Source organism: Zonotrichia leucophrys, chromosome 5 (genome assembly GCF_028769735.1).
Source record: "Zonotrichia leucophrys gambelii isolate GWCS_2022_RI chromosome 5, RI_Zleu_2.0, whole genome shotgun sequence".
In the NCBI taxonomy this organism is placed as follows: domain Eukaryota; kingdom Metazoa; phylum Chordata; class Aves; order Passeriformes; family Passerellidae; genus Zonotrichia; species Zonotrichia leucophrys.
In genome coordinates this window covers 46,627,982-46,644,606 of record NC_088175.1, presented here as the reverse complement: position 1 = coordinate 46,644,606, position 16,625 = coordinate 46,627,982, and the positions used below count along the sequence as shown (strand labels likewise).

Sequence of the window (16,625 nt, the reverse complement as noted above, 5' to 3'; positions counted from 1 at the left end):
CTCATTTCCTCTTCTGCCAGACAGACAGACAGACAGACAGACAGATAGGGCTGACACATTGTGAGGGGCTGCTGTGTGTCTGCCCCAACAGCTCCCTGCTGAGCCTGCTCTGCCCTTGCCCCATCCTGCACCAAGGAGTACTGAATTTGAACATTTAAGAGCAGGAGTGCTGCTAAAACAAAGGCTGTTTGTGTTACCAGGTGACCACTGCCTTTATAATGCCTTTAACATCCCATTGGTCCGACCATTAAACTTCCTCCACACAACAGTCACTGGATTTTGAATTCAAACAGGCCAAAAGAAACCCAGGCAATAAGACATCCATTAATTCCAAAATGCAAATGACTTTATATTACTTTATTAAACAGCCATTTCTAAAGAACAGTAAAAAATATGAATACATGCAGCATTTGGTGTTCTTAAAAAAACATTCTCCAAAATAAAGACTGTTAGAAAAATTAAACAAGTTTAGCCCCAATACCCCTTCTGCTCTCCACATAAGATGTTTGGTAGTTACAAATACTGTTCCAGCTCCTTTAGCAAAGTTTAACCTTGTGTAGATTAGTAATTGTATTACAGGTGGGTGGGTTTTTTATTCACATTGCTTCTGTAAATGTGATCAATTTTAAAAAATGCACTGTTATCAAGTTTAAGGAACTACTGTTTTCCTGTACAGTGAGTATAAATAGGAAGATCCTGGATTTTCCTGCCATTCTAATCACCACTCCATTTACTGAAACATTAAAGATTTCAATTAGTACAAAAATACAACCAGAGAATAAATGTCTGAGAAGATTCAGTATTTGAGTGAGTCTTAGTTAATAGGCAAATAAAATGCTATTCATGACTTCCAAATCTGGACACCACTTCTGTACAGCTTCTGCTCTTCCAAGACCCAAGTATCACAGTGCTGCACAGCAAGGCACTGCTGATCCTCCTGAAAAATTCACTTATTTACTACAAATAATTTAACATGTAGCTGAACTAACAAGCAGGTTAGGGATGGATGGCCAGGGTACAGTCAAAGCTGCCACACCAGTGGGCACCTGCTCCTTGAGGGGGCATCCCAAAATGTCTGTACAAGTTGGGAGGAATCCTGTTTTACTGAGCAATGCTGGTGTGGGAGATATGCAAAGCAAAGTCACAGCCTTGTTCCTTTCCCCTACAGAAACAGAAAAAACTGGCTTTGTCCCAGGCGAGAATGGTAAGGCACAACAGCAGCCTCTTTGGGAAGCCTTGGTACTAGAAAGACTGAAGTTATTTTATTGACAGGAATTACTTTTATTTTTTCTAAAGCAGTATCACTACACATTTATCGCTTTTAAAAAACATTTCGTCTTACATTTTTTTAATCTGACCTCCAATTAAAAGTAAGACAGTGCTCCATCTAAAAATGGTGGGATGTTATAATCAGATTTCCTGCACAAACACAGCCTTGACACAAAAGCTATCTGCCCTATGTGTGCTACCACCTTCCATTGACCTGCTTCAGAAATCTGTGAGCCAAAACTTCATCTTTTATACTATGAAGAGAACTCTCAAGGCTTTATTTAGCTCTTCTCAAGTATGAGACAGTACAAAAACAGTCTTGCATAACTACTTTTTCCAAATGTCTTACAGCAGTGTTTTCTACATGCCTATCTCCAGTTCTTTTGTTTGGATTCCTGCAAAGAGAGGGAAACGGGACACCAAATCCAAGCAGGCAGCAGGCACCCAGTGATGGCAGCCCGTCCTTGCCAAGGGAAGCACTGTGCAGAGAGCAACAGAGGGACAGCAAAAGTAAAAGGAGGAAAGAAAGGTAATGCTCCATCTCAGAGTTGGACACAACCTCCAGGACTGATTTCTCCTGGTTGAAATGACACTAAACTGAACCAGCAGAACAACTGCTTCCCTGACCTTCTGGAATGAAAGTGATGCTGCCTGACTGGTTAGCTGCTGTCAGATTGTTACAGGCTACTATAGGAACAACTCTGTCTGTCACAAGCTACATTTCAATATAAACTTTCAGTTGCAAAGTCTTGGAAAAGTGAGGGAAAACAGCATCTCCTGTCAGACTCCACCCACTGGAATGGCTGAGCTCTGAGCAGACCCTCCAGCACGGCAAACAGCATTTCATGAGCAGAGAGGCCCAACCTGCAGAGCAAACTAACTTTGTAAGCAAGAGGCTGCTCTGTGCAAAGCAGAACGAGGGAGGTGGGCTCCTGTTCCGGGCCACGTGTCAGCTGCCACTGTCACTCTGAAGTGGAAGTGGCTTTCTTCCCTTTCCAGCTCCTTTGTCTCTCCTCCAGTTCAGCTTCAGTGAAAGCGGCTGGGCCCCAGTTTGTGATTAAGTGAGGATTCTTGGAGCCTGGAAGACAGAGAGCAAGACCTAAGACAGGCAGTTGTGACAGGGATATCACACTCCCACAATGCAGTGTTCAGGCTGATCCTTGCCTTGTTTTAAACATAAAAGAAACAAAGAATAATGAAAATAAAATCATTATAGTAGGGCCAATAGAGGGAAAAACCTGGAAGCTCCCATCTGAAATTGTCACAAAAGCTGACACTTACAGGCTGCTGTGAACCAGTAAACTACAGGAAAAGGCAGACTTCAGTAAGCCACCAAGAGATATCAGTGCATGAGACAGAATAAATACATATTTTTGTAACTCTTCTGTTGATAACTCACCTGGCTCTATTAGTCGAATCAATCCCTCATGATGAGCTACTTTATCTTTCCAACTCTTGGTGTTGTTAGCTGCTGTTTCCAACTTCTTCTTAACCTCCTAAAATAAGACAGAGCCCACTTGAAAACAACAGCTTTACTCTGTTTTTATATAAGGATACAACACCTTTTAAACCAAAAGCCAGAACCATGCTTATTCCCCCAGCTCTCTGTTTAATGTGGAACCATCCTAAGTAACTTAGTCACTACCACATTCCACAAAAAAAATAAAAAAGTTGACAAGCCAGAATCCGAAAGTAACAAGGTTTTACAATATTGTGTAGCTGTGTAATGAAGCTAGTCTTCATTCTTCAGCCTAGACTGGTCTTTTGGACAATTCCAAATGGAAGGGTAGAATTTCTGTTTAATTATTTCTAAAATAATTGTTTTCTGGATTTGTTTTTTGTGGTTTTATATGTCTACTGTATTCAGCAATTCCTTTGTAGTAGTAAATTATGCTTCCCACACAAAAAGCCTGAGATGTCACCTAAAAAAGAGCCAAGTACTGGCCAGAAGCAATCTTGTGATGCTGTGAGATGTAACATCCCCCTGGGAAGTTGTAAAGTGGCCACAGCCACCCCAGCTGGGCCCTTGCTTGCAGTGAGTGCAGCACTTGTGTTCTGTGCCAGGCGAGACAGGCTTGTCCTTCAGAGCTCACCCCATAAACACCCTCCCCTGCTAAACACAAACCCAGCCAGGCTTTCTTTCCTGACCTAAATAAATGCAGGATCAACACCTCTCTAGCCCTGGGAAGTGTGCAGCACTTCAACCTCTGTACTTGCTGGATTCTGGCTCTTATTTCTCCCATGAACAGCTACTGACCTCCCCCAGAAACACTCAGTGGAGCAGAGAATAGGCCTGGCTTTATGGGACTCAAGGCTGCACACTGGGAATCTGAGCTAATTCCTACCTATCCTTAACTTCCATTCAGGGCTGAAATACATTTTGGAGGAATAGGTGTCTACAGTAACACATTGACTTTTCCTCTGTTTAAGACAATGCAGTGCCATGACATCATCCAAACACTGCAAGAATTACTACATCAGAAGCAAAATGCACCCAGTTATGGCAGCAGTGGGACTGCACATGAAGTGAGACTGCAGCAGAAAACAAATGTACACAGAGTATTCCAGGATGTGACTGAGCTGGCCTGCATGCAAATTGTGACAAAAATAAATAAAAGAGGTTCAGAGGTGTGTCTGAAACAGATCCTCTTCTTTAAATGTATCTACTGGTCTAGAAACAGAGTAAAAACTAGAAACAAAACCAACAAAAACAAAAACTCAACCAACCCAACTATCCTACCTCTTATAACTTTTGTGCCATGCTAACCCTTAAAGAAGTATAACACTGAAGAACTTCAAATTCAATCTATGGATAGGGATGAGAGGTTGATGACCAGAGCAGCTCACCTCATACTGCTCAAGGGCCTCCTTCCTTTCCAACTCAAGTTGTTTCAGTTGCTCCATGGCCACTTGAAGAGCCTGTTCCTTCATCATTCTCTGGTTTTCCAGCTCTTGCTTCTCTGCTTCTGTCATCTGAATGGTCTGTTGCTGCTGCAAATGCCATTTTTCCAGTTCAGCTCTCTTTGCTGTCTCCTCTTCCAGCAATCTGCAACGGGGATTGTGATGTTAACTGCGCTTTAACACGAGTTGTATCCATGCAGGGAAGCCAAATCACTAATTTTTTCTTTCCTCTTTTTTTAAAAAAAGAAGGAAAGAAAATATTGTTTTTAAAAAAGCTTGGGAAGCAGGGGAAAAGTGATTGTTAGCTGGCTTGCCTTCAGTGTCATGCCAGCAGTGCAGGCAGTCTGACTGTTACAAAGGGCTATTCAGAAAATGTAGTCAATAATGCAAATACACAACACAGAGCCCCAGAAGAAACAGGCATGCATAAGTTATCTTCATTGTCTTAGGAGAACTGAGTATATGAAGGAAAAAACCACACTCCACAAAGCTCCTGTAAGAGGAAATTTAACCCTTTATCACTGCAGTTTAAACCTGTGATAAAATACAACAGAAAGTCATTTTTACAGATACTGCTTTATAAAATAAACAGCTGAAAAGAGTGATGTCTGTTTTTCACATGCTGACATGCACAACACCTGGAAAAATGACTGCACCTGCTTTTCCAAAACTGCTGAGCTTGCCCTCTGCTAAAGGCTAATCAGACATATTTTAAAAATCATAAACAGCAGCTTCAGCCTTCATATCTTAAGGAAAAATAAAATCTGTGCTGTGTTTGGACTTGAATGTAGCTCCCCATTCCAAGAGACAAGCAGTCATTAGTAGCAGGGCACAGGTACCCACTACTGGCAGGGGGACAAACACTTTTCCACCTGGTCAAAGCCATACCTGGCCTGAAGTTTCCTCACAGTCTCCTCATCCTGACGTGCCTGTTTCTCATCCTCCAGTGCCTCCTGGAGCTGCTTGTACATTTCTTCCAGTTCACGTACTCTTTGTAAATACTGTTCCAGTTCAGATGATTTCTGAGCAACCTGCTCTTCCATTTTTTGTCTTACCTAGCAGCATAAATTTGGGACACATAAACTACCATTCAACTCAGTTTTCCAATTTTTAAAGGAATTGCCAGCTTTCCCTCAGGCCATGTTTTCCGAGACAAACCTCTTCCTGCTGACTGCAGAGCAGAACTGATAAAATTGAGGCTAGATCTGCAAATGTGGAACTAGTAGCATTTAAAAAATAAATAATAACACAAGCTACTTATATTGGCCTACTTCCTGCAGCACAGGACTTCTACGGGGGTTCAAACCTAATTTCAGTCAGCTTGATCTTGTTGCTTAGTTTACAGATACACAAGTGAAGGAAGAGAAAGGTTGTGGAGAGGCCAGACATGAAGGTCAGGCTGCTTTAAAGGCACTGTTTTCACTCCCCCCTTGACAGCAGTGTATCTCACACACTTCTGTCTCTGGATGATGGCACAGGATGGACAAAAGGGGTTGGAATGTCCTGCCCCACTGGTCTGCAGGCTGCTCCCCTCAGCTGACCCAAATCCCAGTGACTCAGAAAGGGACTGTATTCAGGAATTCAGGCTCTGCCCATAAAGCAGCACTGTGTGCCTTAATGTCCTGAGATGTCCCATCACATCACTTTTTCTACTTCTTTTCCCCAGCTAAAAGAACAACCTGACACAGCTCCTAAAGACTGAAAATCAGTTCTTTGGGGAAATCTCAGTGTAGCTGAATAGTAACAGTATTGTAAAGCAGCAATATTTCTTTATTTTTTATATTTGTGTGTGTGTGTATAATTGTACAAGAACACACAGCAATAAAAAGCAATAGCTCTAGGAACACATAAAATGAATTTTGATTATGCCTGATTCATTTTGCTTATCCATACAGCAAGTACTGGCCTCAGGTTCTCCATCTCTGAAAACTGCAAGGGGAACTTCAGTCTGCAATTATCCTTCAAACAGTCTATTTCTTTCCCAATTTTCCAATCATATTTAAACCTTGAATGCTGTACAAATTGTAACCAAGCTGTTCCAGTATTTGAATTCACCATTAAAAATATTTTAATCCTACATCTCAAATAAATGCACAGATTCCATTCTCCAGGCTCCTGCAAAACCTGTGGAATCCTTTCAGTGGCTGCCTGTGAGGGAAGCCCTTGCTGAACTCATGGCTCCCTATGTGGAATAGCAGCAAAACCCCTTGTGCACTTCTCACCATTTTTTCTCTCTCCAGCTCCAGACTGAAGCGATCTTGTAACTCAACTTGAGTCTGAAGCCTTTTCTTCTCCTCCTCAGCAGCACGAGCAGCTGCTGCTTCCAGTTGCTGGAAGAGAAGGGTGGGGGGTAGGAGGAAGATAATAAGGAAGAAAACAAATTGTCAAAACTAAATTATTTTAAGGGAATGGAACTTTATCTAACAATTTTTGGTTCTTAAAAAATGGAGGAAGCCTTCAAAAGCATCAAGGCACCAGTTTGGACTTTTTAATGTCTGAAATTATTCACAGCCTATAAATATAATTTACTATCTTGATTGTTTACAAGACAATTTAAATTTACCAATGAAAAGGCAATTACCTGGCTATCTCCAAGTTTCCTGAGTCCTGCTTTGCTCAAGTGATAGAAATCATTGTATTTTCCTCCTCTACCTCAATAGGATAGAAAACTATCATGAAAAACCACATTTCAAGCAGGAGTGCATAGGACTTCTAATAGGGAAAACATGCCAGCAAGCACAGAGTTCATACAGAAACAGAAATGAGAAGCACTGAATTGCCATGGGAAAGCAGAAGTGTCAGGAACTTTGACTAGAATAAGTGATTGTGAATCATCCCTCTAACATCCCCGAAACTGCCAAGTAAGGTAAATAAAATCCTGGTCCATAATCATCACTTGAAATTAGGAGGAACTTTAGGTAAGGCCTGGGAAAGAGCTGCTGATACCTTTCCACCTTCTTGCATCTTATTTTACTTTTGCTGCATCTTGATTTCACATATGGTCCCAGTTTTTCCTTTCGTCAAGATTTCAATCCTCACAAGATTAGAAATCTTCAAGTACCAGCCTAAACTTTACCAGCAGTGAAAACAAAACCATTCTTTCACAAAATTTTTCTAAGAAACTTATCTGATGCTGTTTTTAATATGCTGGGCTGTGCTTATTGCTTCCACAGACCTTTAGTAAGAGCAGGGCACAACATAAAGATGACAGGGACCTGCTGGAGCAAGCCCAGAGGAGGTGACACAGGGACAGAGAAGCTGTGGATGCCTCATCCCTGGAGTGTTCAAGGCCAGGCTGGATGGGCCTTGGAGCACCCTGGTGTAGTGGAAGGTGTCTCTGCCCACAGCAGGGGGACTGGAACTGGAGGATCTTTAAGATCTTTAAGGTCCCTTCCAAACCAAACCTTTCTGTGATTCTGTCATGCTCCTGAAGGTACCACATTTAAACCACACTCCCTCACCAACCTAGATAACTGAAGAGATGCCCCAATGATTAAAACCGCCAAGCTACAACTTTCACTCTTTCACATGCTTGTAGTACCACTCTGGTCTCAAATAGATGAGAAGAAATGAAGAAGAAGGTTCAGGTTTCTGGGTTTATGTTGCAGAACACAGCACAGAACTGCTCTCCTTTGCAAGGATTAAATGATACCAGTGTTTGAGAAGCAGCATTCTTCCTCTGCCAGGGCATTCAAAAGCATGTCATTGTAGGCAAATCCAAGATACCTATTTAAGTGAAATCTCCTCTAGATTTCCTTCCCCACTCTGAAATTAAACAAACATTGCCAATACTGAGCTGAGAGGGTGAATGTGCAGAGTCACAGGCAAGGGTGGTGTCACAGACATTTTATGAAAAATCCTTTCCTTAGGATTTTTTCTCCTGAGAAGTTGAGAGGCCTCAAGAACAAAATGTAAACAATGATTATCTGCTGCTGTGGAATGAAACAGGTGGGTCTGTGATTGGTCTCATGTGTTTTTTTCTAATTAATGGCCAATCACAGCCAGCTGGCTCCAACTCTCTGAGAGTCACGAGCTTTTGTTATCATTCCTTTTTCTATTCTTAGCTAGCCTTCTGATGAAATTCTTCTATTCTTTTAGTATAGTTTTAATAAAATATATATATCATAAAATAATAAATCAGCCTTCTGAAACATGGAGTCAGATTCTCATCTCTTCCCTCATCCTGGGATCCCTGCAAACCACCACAGGTGGGTGCCAGGCCATGGCCAGAGAGCCAACAAGAAAATTATCTTTGTCCACTCAGTATCAGCAATTTCCTCCTTCATCCACAAAGCTGTTTCCTGCAGGTAAGGTTACTGGGAACTGTGCACTTCAGGGAAAATGTTAGAGGGGGAGAGAACAGGAACACACCATTCCAGCAGGCACAGACAGCACCGAGTCCCCAAAGGCCATGCAAGACCCCAAATTGAAACACAAAGGGTGCACATGTCCTATGCATGCTCTCACACAAGGAAGAACTTACCTTCCTGTCTGTTCAATGTGCACATGTCAAAATTCCAGTAAAAAATATGAAAAAAATCTATTTTAGATAAAAGCATTTATTCTTTTGGAATACTCTACTGCAGGAGCTACCAGAATACAAACCAGTCCCAGAGTCACTTTGGCAGATGCTGCATAAATGGTGGCTCACTGCCATCAGCAGCAAATCAACTTCTGAGCTTCCCAGAACAATCCAGTTTCCTGAAGCATTTACAAAGCCCTTTCCTTGAAGAACAGTTTTCTAACTAATCAAATCCTTTCAGTTCCTCCAACAATGTGCCTCCCCCCTAGTTCCACCCAGGCAAAGTGCAGTGGTTCATGTCACAGCCTAAGATATCTTCCTTGAGAAATCATTTTAATCCAGCCCACTTCAAAAGATGCTTCTGGACACAACTCTCTTTAGTTTACCCACTGTGATTTTTATGAAACTCCCTGGAGCCTGCCAAGATCCTCCTGGCTCCTTTGGGGCTGCTCTCATGTTGTCTTCCCCCCTAAATATTTTCCATGCACTAAACAATGCAGAAATCCAACCTTATTATTTCTCTTAATGGGTACATTACTTAGCAGTAGAAGGTAACATAGGCTATCCTTTACTGACTATTTTGCATTCTGAATCTTAAACACATGGTAGACTACAGGTGCCAAAATTAAATTTAAAAATGGTTTTCCACTGTCAGACTCCATTTAAGGCAAACAGAATAATACCTACAACAGGACTGTCAGTGCAAGACTAATTTTATAAAAGACAAACTTCTCCTTGCCACAAATTGTGACAATGACAAGACTTTAAAAATGTGAGTTTTTAAAATTTTATTTGCTTTTTAGACTTCAAACCTTAAATGCCCTCACAATATTTATAGCTGCAAAGATCACTGAAGTTTTTGCTAAGGGCTAAAACTGGCGGGTTTTATTTATGAAAAATTCAAGCAATGATGCAGATTTGTCCTAAATGGGAATGCAAAAAACTTACATTAATTTAGGGAGGTAGTGGAGACATGTAGAGTCAAAAAAAGAAGACCTGGACTGCTCTAGCAGCAGGGACTCAGCAGCCAAAATGTAAGGCAGCAAGTGGGGAGAGCTTGAATTAGAATATTGGGTTCTAAGCTATTCTCAAGGCACACCCCAAACTAAAAGTAAGAAAAGCCACATATTTTGTTTTTAAAGATAGAAATTATAGAAGTTAATCTGTGGGAAGAGAAGAGTTCCCATAAACATACAAATAACATAACAAAACTTGGGTAAACTATAGAAGAAAATCTTCACAGCAAGCCCCATGTTTGACATATGTATCTGTCAGAAAAGGAACACAAAAGGCCCAAAAGCAACTGAAAATATTGGTCTCTCCTGTCTGCAGACACCATCCACAGAGCTGGCAGGTTCTTTTTCACCAGACTGCCCAGTACAGGGGTTTGAAACAAGCACAGCTGCCCTGGAGGAGTCTGCTCCATGTGCCAGAACAGCAGAGACACCCAGTCCAGCCACAGGGACCGAGCTCCAGGCTGGAATCCCAGGACTCCGCTCCCACCTTGCGCACGGTCTCCAGCTCCTTCTGCTTGTTCTCATTGGCCGCCTGCAGCTCCCTCATCTGCCGCTCCAGCTCCTCGTGCTCCGCCTGCAGCTTCTGGCGCAGCTCCTTGCGCTTCTGCCGCGCCTCCTTGTGCGGGGGAGCGCTGCCCGCCCGCAGCAGGCTCACCGTGCTCTGGATGGCTGCAGGGACAGAGGGAACCGGGAAGGGCAGTGCTCAACTCTCTGGGTAGACTTTGCAGTGCTGTGCTCTGCTGGCTGTGGAACTTTTGTATGTGTTTTTAAATCAGTACTGTTGTCGGTTGTCCTAATTCTCATCAGGCTGGCTGTCAGCACAAAGGTGTGTTGACAGAAGTGAAAGGCACTTAGCTCTCAGTGCTGGCTGTGTGCCACAAGGATAAGTCTAATGCAACTGACATAATGCAATTCCACTGCACTACATCAATTCCAATATTGATTTGTAACAGGCTATGGACATGTGAGTCACTCATACACCCGGCTGCAACAAAAAACCCCAACACTTGAGGATTTCTTACTACCTAGACTCAGTGACTTACAAGGAGTAAGGTGTTACCTGTCTTCCCTAGAGCCAACCTTAAACCCTGAATTTTTACAGATACTCCAAGGGAAAACTTTCTCCCAGGAAGAAAGTAGCTCTCATTCACTTACATACAGTGACAAAATATTTAAGACAGCAAAGCTGAGGAGTGGCAGATGATTTTGGTATTTTATTCACATACCACAACCATGAAAAAAAAGTCTTCTTTTGAATCATTCATCATACACCTGACTTTGGTGCAATGAAACACGTGTTGCAAGTAAAGAGGGAAGTGCAAATGAAAGCCCACAGCTCCAAATATTTAACTGCTGCACATTCTTCAATGGCATTGGCAACAACAGCTTTGCAAGGGCTTCTACCTCACTCTGCAGATGGATGTACCCATCACATATCTGAGAAGGTCTCACAGGAGGAACACCTTTACTGTGGGAATAGAAAAGCAAGCCCTAATTCCCAGCTTTATCCTCAGCTCACCAAACCATACTATTTGAAGTAAACTGTACAACCAAAGCCAGTATTTTACAGTGCCCAAATGAACAAGCTTTCCCTTTCTCCCCAAAAGCAATGATTTACAACACTGCTTCCCTTCCCCATCCCTAGAAGTACAGTGAATATAAAAAACAACAAAAACCACCATTTCATTTTGGTTATGGCTGCCTGAATGGAGGCACCTACATGACAAAAACTGATTTCCCTTATGTGGATCCTTAGTTCTTCCTGAGTCTCAGACCTCTTAAAGATCCATATGCCGAAAACAGAGATATCAAAAAAATCACAAGACCAAAAATTTCAGATTTGAGCAAAGCACTGATGTAAGAATTCCACTAACCTTAACTTTCACATAACTAGCATTTTTGAAACCTCACCTTGAATCCATTCCTGCTTCTTCTTTTTATCAGAGGCACTGATCTCAAAGGTTTTATCAAGACATTTGATGAGAAAAAGGCATTTCTTTCCATCTTTGTCAGGCAAGGCCTAGAAGGGATAACAATAAAGATTAGCTTTGCAAACACTGAAATCTAAGTTATAAAGTCAAACAGCATTTATGCACTTATGTGTCACAGAGATACAAATACCAGCACTAAGAGCATTTATTAAAAGGGTCTTTATGAACTGGTGTCACATGAAGTAAAAAAAGCACTGTTAAAAGATACCCACACAAATCCTACACAAAAAAATTATTAATTCTGATCTTTAGAGACATACACTGTTTTTGGAGTGATTTTACCTCTACACAACAGTTGCCATCCAGTATGATGTCTCCCTTCTTTTCCTTTAAATCTTCACTTACATAGTAGGAAATAATATTGGGTTTTAGCACAAACCATCGTTCCATCCAATTTTTCCGCTTGTGACCTTTCTTCAGCATGTAGCCCTGTTAAAAGCAAGAGAGCAGCTGAAATGCCTGTCCTCTGCTGAACCATCTGTTTTTTTGGTTATGTAAAGACCCAACAAAGCCTACAGAAAAGTTACCTCATAGCCCCAGACAATTTCAAAGTTAGTCAGTATTTTAGTTGTACCTTCCATTTCTGTAATCATATTCCCCAAATACTTACATACTTTTGTCTGACAGTTAACTTCCAAAAAAGTCAAATCACAGATGAAACTGAAACACCAACATCAATATAAACTATGAACAAGCCATATAGAAAGCATACTCTGTATTCAGAGTATTCCAGATTAAGAGGATGAAGAAATTGGGAAGAACACCATGGAACATTTTTCTGTAATGGTTTTCATCTATAACTGGTGTGTGTGTATGTATGTGTATATATATATATGTGTGTGTGTGTATATATATATATGTACAGCAAATGTCCTTGTATTAAATATATGTATTAAAGAAATGTGCTGTGGCATATTGCATCCAGAGATATCTTTCTCTACAGGTCTGAGGGGTAAGAAAACATTCAGAACAGCTGAAGCTTTCTTGTTTAAAAAACAAACCAAGCCAAACAAAAAACCCAAGCCACCCCTACACATAGAGCTTTTATCTGTGCTCAGCTTCTCTAGCCACTGAAACGTGTCCAGAGCCAAGGCCGTGCCTATTCCCAGGTGCCATCCCACTCCCCTGCTCCACACCAGGAATGCACAGCTTTGTCTGCCACCCCCACACTCAGGGCTGAGCTCTGGCTGGTTGCAAGGTCATGTGAAGGACTCCTGCAGCTTCAATCTTTCATGCTTTGCACAGTCTGAGTCATAGCCAGGGCTTTTTTTCCTTTCCTGAATTACCAAATTTGCTTTCAAAGCCAAGTCAGACTAATATTTTCCCCTCAAATTTCTGCAACATATTTACCTATTATTTCAGTATCAGCTCCCTCTCACCTTCCAAGAACCCACTGAGAGCTCTTGAAAAGCAGGAGCTTTTTCACACCAACCATCACACAAAGGACACATCTTTCAGAACATTAAATACCACAAATTTAACTATTGCTGCTACTCTCTGTAAGCCTTAGAGATCCAGGATGTGTTCAATAAAAAGGGTAGCACAACGCTTGGTTATGAGACCATGTGTCATTAATTAATACCTTGGAGCAATTATGTGATTACTGCAATAAACAGGACAATTCTGTGAATCAACAAGGTGTGAGGATACTGAAATCACACAGAACTCTGCCCTCCACCAGGCCAGTAACTGTCCAAACTGCCCAGGAGGCACAAGGCCAAATCTTGACACAAACTATTTTTAAGTGCCAATGAACCATTCAAAAGCACTCAGACATCCTTGAGAAAGAAGCCCAGGCACCAGGAGAGGAAAGAAAGGAGACACAAAACAAACAACAACAAAAATAAAGGTGTGGGGGAATACACACAATGCACTATCAAAACTGAAAAGAAATCAGATTTCCTCACAAGTTTCAAGTAGGATTAGAACTGACACTGGTTAATTTATTTTCGAGGTACCAAACAGCAGAATGACTTCATTTTGCCCTCAACTGACTTTATGTGTGTGTGTCCCCAGCCCTCACCTCCAACAGGCAACCAGCAGTTAACAAAAATAGACTTCTGCATTGTTCTGTGGGTATTCTGAAAGAATTTCCTGTGCCAAGACCTTCTGATGGTTTCTTCACAACAGCTTAGGAAAGCCTGCCAAGAAATCCTTTGTTTCTCTCCTCACCAAGAAATCAAAGATGAAAAAAATTCTCTTGTCAGGTAAAAGTCAATTTTAAAGAGCTGTCTAGGTAAACTCTGCTGTGACACCTCAGGTCCCTGTGGTACTTCAAATTCCCATGAAAGAAATGCAGTTTTTAAAGGCACTCCTAAACTGATAATCCAGACACTGGAAACCTGAATAAAGAAGTTTTGCTAAGAACAAAGGCCAGCATGACTTCTGGAGTCTGAGTGCAGGTAAATAAGTTGTCAGTCACGTAGACTGCTAAGCAGAAGAAGAAGGGACAGCCCTCTGGAGCTCTTGCACACCTTTCTGCCCTGCTGAAGTGGGGCACTTGAGAAACCAAAATATCCTGGTCCAGACCCCCTTGTCTAAATATAGAGGTTGTGCCCAGCACAGCTGCCTTTCCTACAGCATAACTGAAACTACAGAATAGCATTTCCAAAGACTGAAGGGCTGTAAACAGAACTGAGAGCATGATGCAGCTATTTTGTGAATGAACAAGCAGCTGGTACTATTGTAAAAAAGGTAATATTTCAAGTCAGAACCCACTTCTTTCACTTTCTAAAAGCAAGCTTTCCCAAGAAGCAACTCATTCATAATACTGCTACAATTACAACACTCTGAACAACAGGACAATTTCTTTTATAAAAATAAGCTCATATTAAAGAACCCTTACAGATAATTTACCAAATTTCCTCCTGCTCATCATTCAATAGGGTAAAGACATTTGAGCACAAATAGAACGTTTTCTAATTAAATCAATAAACAAGTCTACTTTAAAACATTGGTTCTCTGTGGTTCTTACCTGCTTGAGTACATCTAGAATGAGCTCATTAAAGACCTCACTGATTGCCATGGACACTGTCTGTCTGTCCATTCCTTTACTGAACTGCCCACTCCCGATGAGCTCAATCAGCTCCCACGCCGAGAGTCCCTCTCGACTGGTGTTGAGAGCAACCTTGTAATGGTCAAACTGCTCCTGCTGCCAGCCTGCTCCCATGGCTTCCGTGATCTTCTTCAGTAAATACTCAATCTGTGCAGAAACACAAGCAGAAATCCATCATTTGCAGAAAAACACATTTGCAAGTGTTTGAGAGCTGTAAAGGAAGCTTCTCCAGAGACTCCCATCACAGTGAGTTTCCCATGCTCACATGTAGGCCCCCAAATATAGGTGGTTCAATTAACAAAGGTTTTTAACTCCTGTCTCAGCTGAACTCTTCACTGCCAAGCCCGTCCCTCAGCTACTCTCTTCACATGAAAACAAAGAATTGAACCTGACAGCCTCATTTAATATTTCAGATTCCTACAGAACACATGGGACCTTCCCTGCAACGGCTTCCGAACTGTGAATGACTGAAGGGTGGGAAAGCAAGAAGCTTCAGAAAGTATTTTGTAAGAAAAAAGCAAACAAATAACAAAAAAAAAAAAAAGAAAAAAAAAGAAAAGAAAAGAAAAGAAAAGAAGGCTGTTTGGACTAGAAGTGAAATGAAAAATGACCAAGGTATGATCTACACCTGACCCCTCTTCCCTAGCTCTCAAGCACTCCATCCCTGGACACAGTACTGACAGCTGTATCAAAAGAAATAAAAGAAATCTTTCACATCTGCTTTTGTTTCCCAAATTCTGTTTGTCCTTTCATCTTTCATCACTCTGTAAGCATTACCATGCACAGGACAGTAACACCAGTAACACTAGTCAAAACAAACACAAGAATGAAAAAGAAGCAAAGAAGGCTGGGGCTCTTTAGTCTGTTTTTTTATGTTGGTTTTAAACTCATCAATGTCCATTTGCAGTATTTTAAAGTAAACCCATCTACAGGATCTACACCTGCAGTATTTTAAAGTAAACCCAGCTTTGAGGACATGCAAAATGCTTTTAATGACTCTCTATATGAAGTAATAGGTGAGGGCCTTCCTGCTACAGCTCAGAGTGACCCTTTAGCTGGTCTAAGAGGCTTTTGAGTCCCTATGCAAGAGATGTGGGAGTTCAAAGAAATAGAGAAGTGTTTTTGTCCCCGACACATTTCACCACAAGGACTCCCAGGCCTCAATATATTGTGGCTGCTGTTTCTCTCTCCTACAACAGGAAAAGCCAAATCCCTTCCTTTCTCCCATGCCTGTGGTCAGGAAACACAAGTGTGCAGTAGCACAGTAAATCCCAAATCCAGCCTGCAGAGGGATGTGCTTTTCCAACTATTTCAGGTCTTGGTGTCACAGCCCTTACTGCTGTGACACCAAGTGGGTAATGCTGCAGCAAAAGGAGAAGCTGCAAAGCTGCAGCAGCACCAGGAGGAAAGTTCTGCTCCTCTGAATGAGTTGGAAGTGCACACACCTCCAAGTTGTGCCTGGCACATCCTCCTCAAGTCTCTCTTAGGAGCAGACAGCCCAGCCAGGCACAGAATGTGCCTCCAGAAATCGCAGAGAGCATTGTTTTTCAGGTCAGCCTTACCAAGTAAGACACTTCAGTAAGTTTTAGCTCCTCGTGCCATTCTTACCAGCAAAGATACGGTCTAACAGAGGCCTCTGCAGACGTGGCATTCAAATTCAGTCTTTAAAATAAGCTTTGCTGATTTTCACTTTCCAAAATCCTTACGTTAAAAAGACAATTCAAGCTTTCAAGCATTGACTACCATAAATCCTCAGTATTCAGTTACTGGCAGGAAGCAGCTTACTTCCTACTCCAGACATGTTTTATAGGAAAAAAAAAACCCAACCCAAAAAAAGCCTTCACATAGTGCAAGAACATGAGCCCTGAAAA

General features: G+C 41.7%; 1 protein-coding gene across 1 annotated transcript in view; it reads right to left on the bottom strand.

Moving 5' to 3' along the window:
- Nucleotides 1–336: 336 nt before the first annotated feature.
- The window catches only part of SWAP70 (switching B cell complex subunit SWAP70), a 36,352-nt gene continuing 20,063 nt past the window's right edge, over nt 337–16,625 (bottom strand). Inside the window, exons 4-12 of the mRNA XM_064715099.1 lie at nt 14,674–14,901; nt 11,982–12,128; nt 11,620–11,728; nt 10,196–10,377; nt 6,393–6,500; nt 5,059–5,225; nt 4,117–4,315; nt 2,669–2,765; nt 337–2,347 (exon numbers count right to left, since the gene is read on the bottom strand). Of these exons, the coding sequence (XP_064571169.1) occupies nt 2,232–2,347; nt 2,669–2,765; nt 4,117–4,315; nt 5,059–5,225; nt 6,393–6,500; nt 10,196–10,377; nt 11,620–11,728; nt 11,982–12,128; nt 14,674–14,901 (1,353 nt within the window). The 3' untranslated portion in view covers nt 337–2,231. The remainder of the gene's footprint in view (nt 2,348–2,668; nt 2,766–4,116; nt 4,316–5,058; nt 5,226–6,392; nt 6,501–10,195; nt 10,378–11,619; nt 11,729–11,981; nt 12,129–14,673; nt 14,902–16,625) is intronic.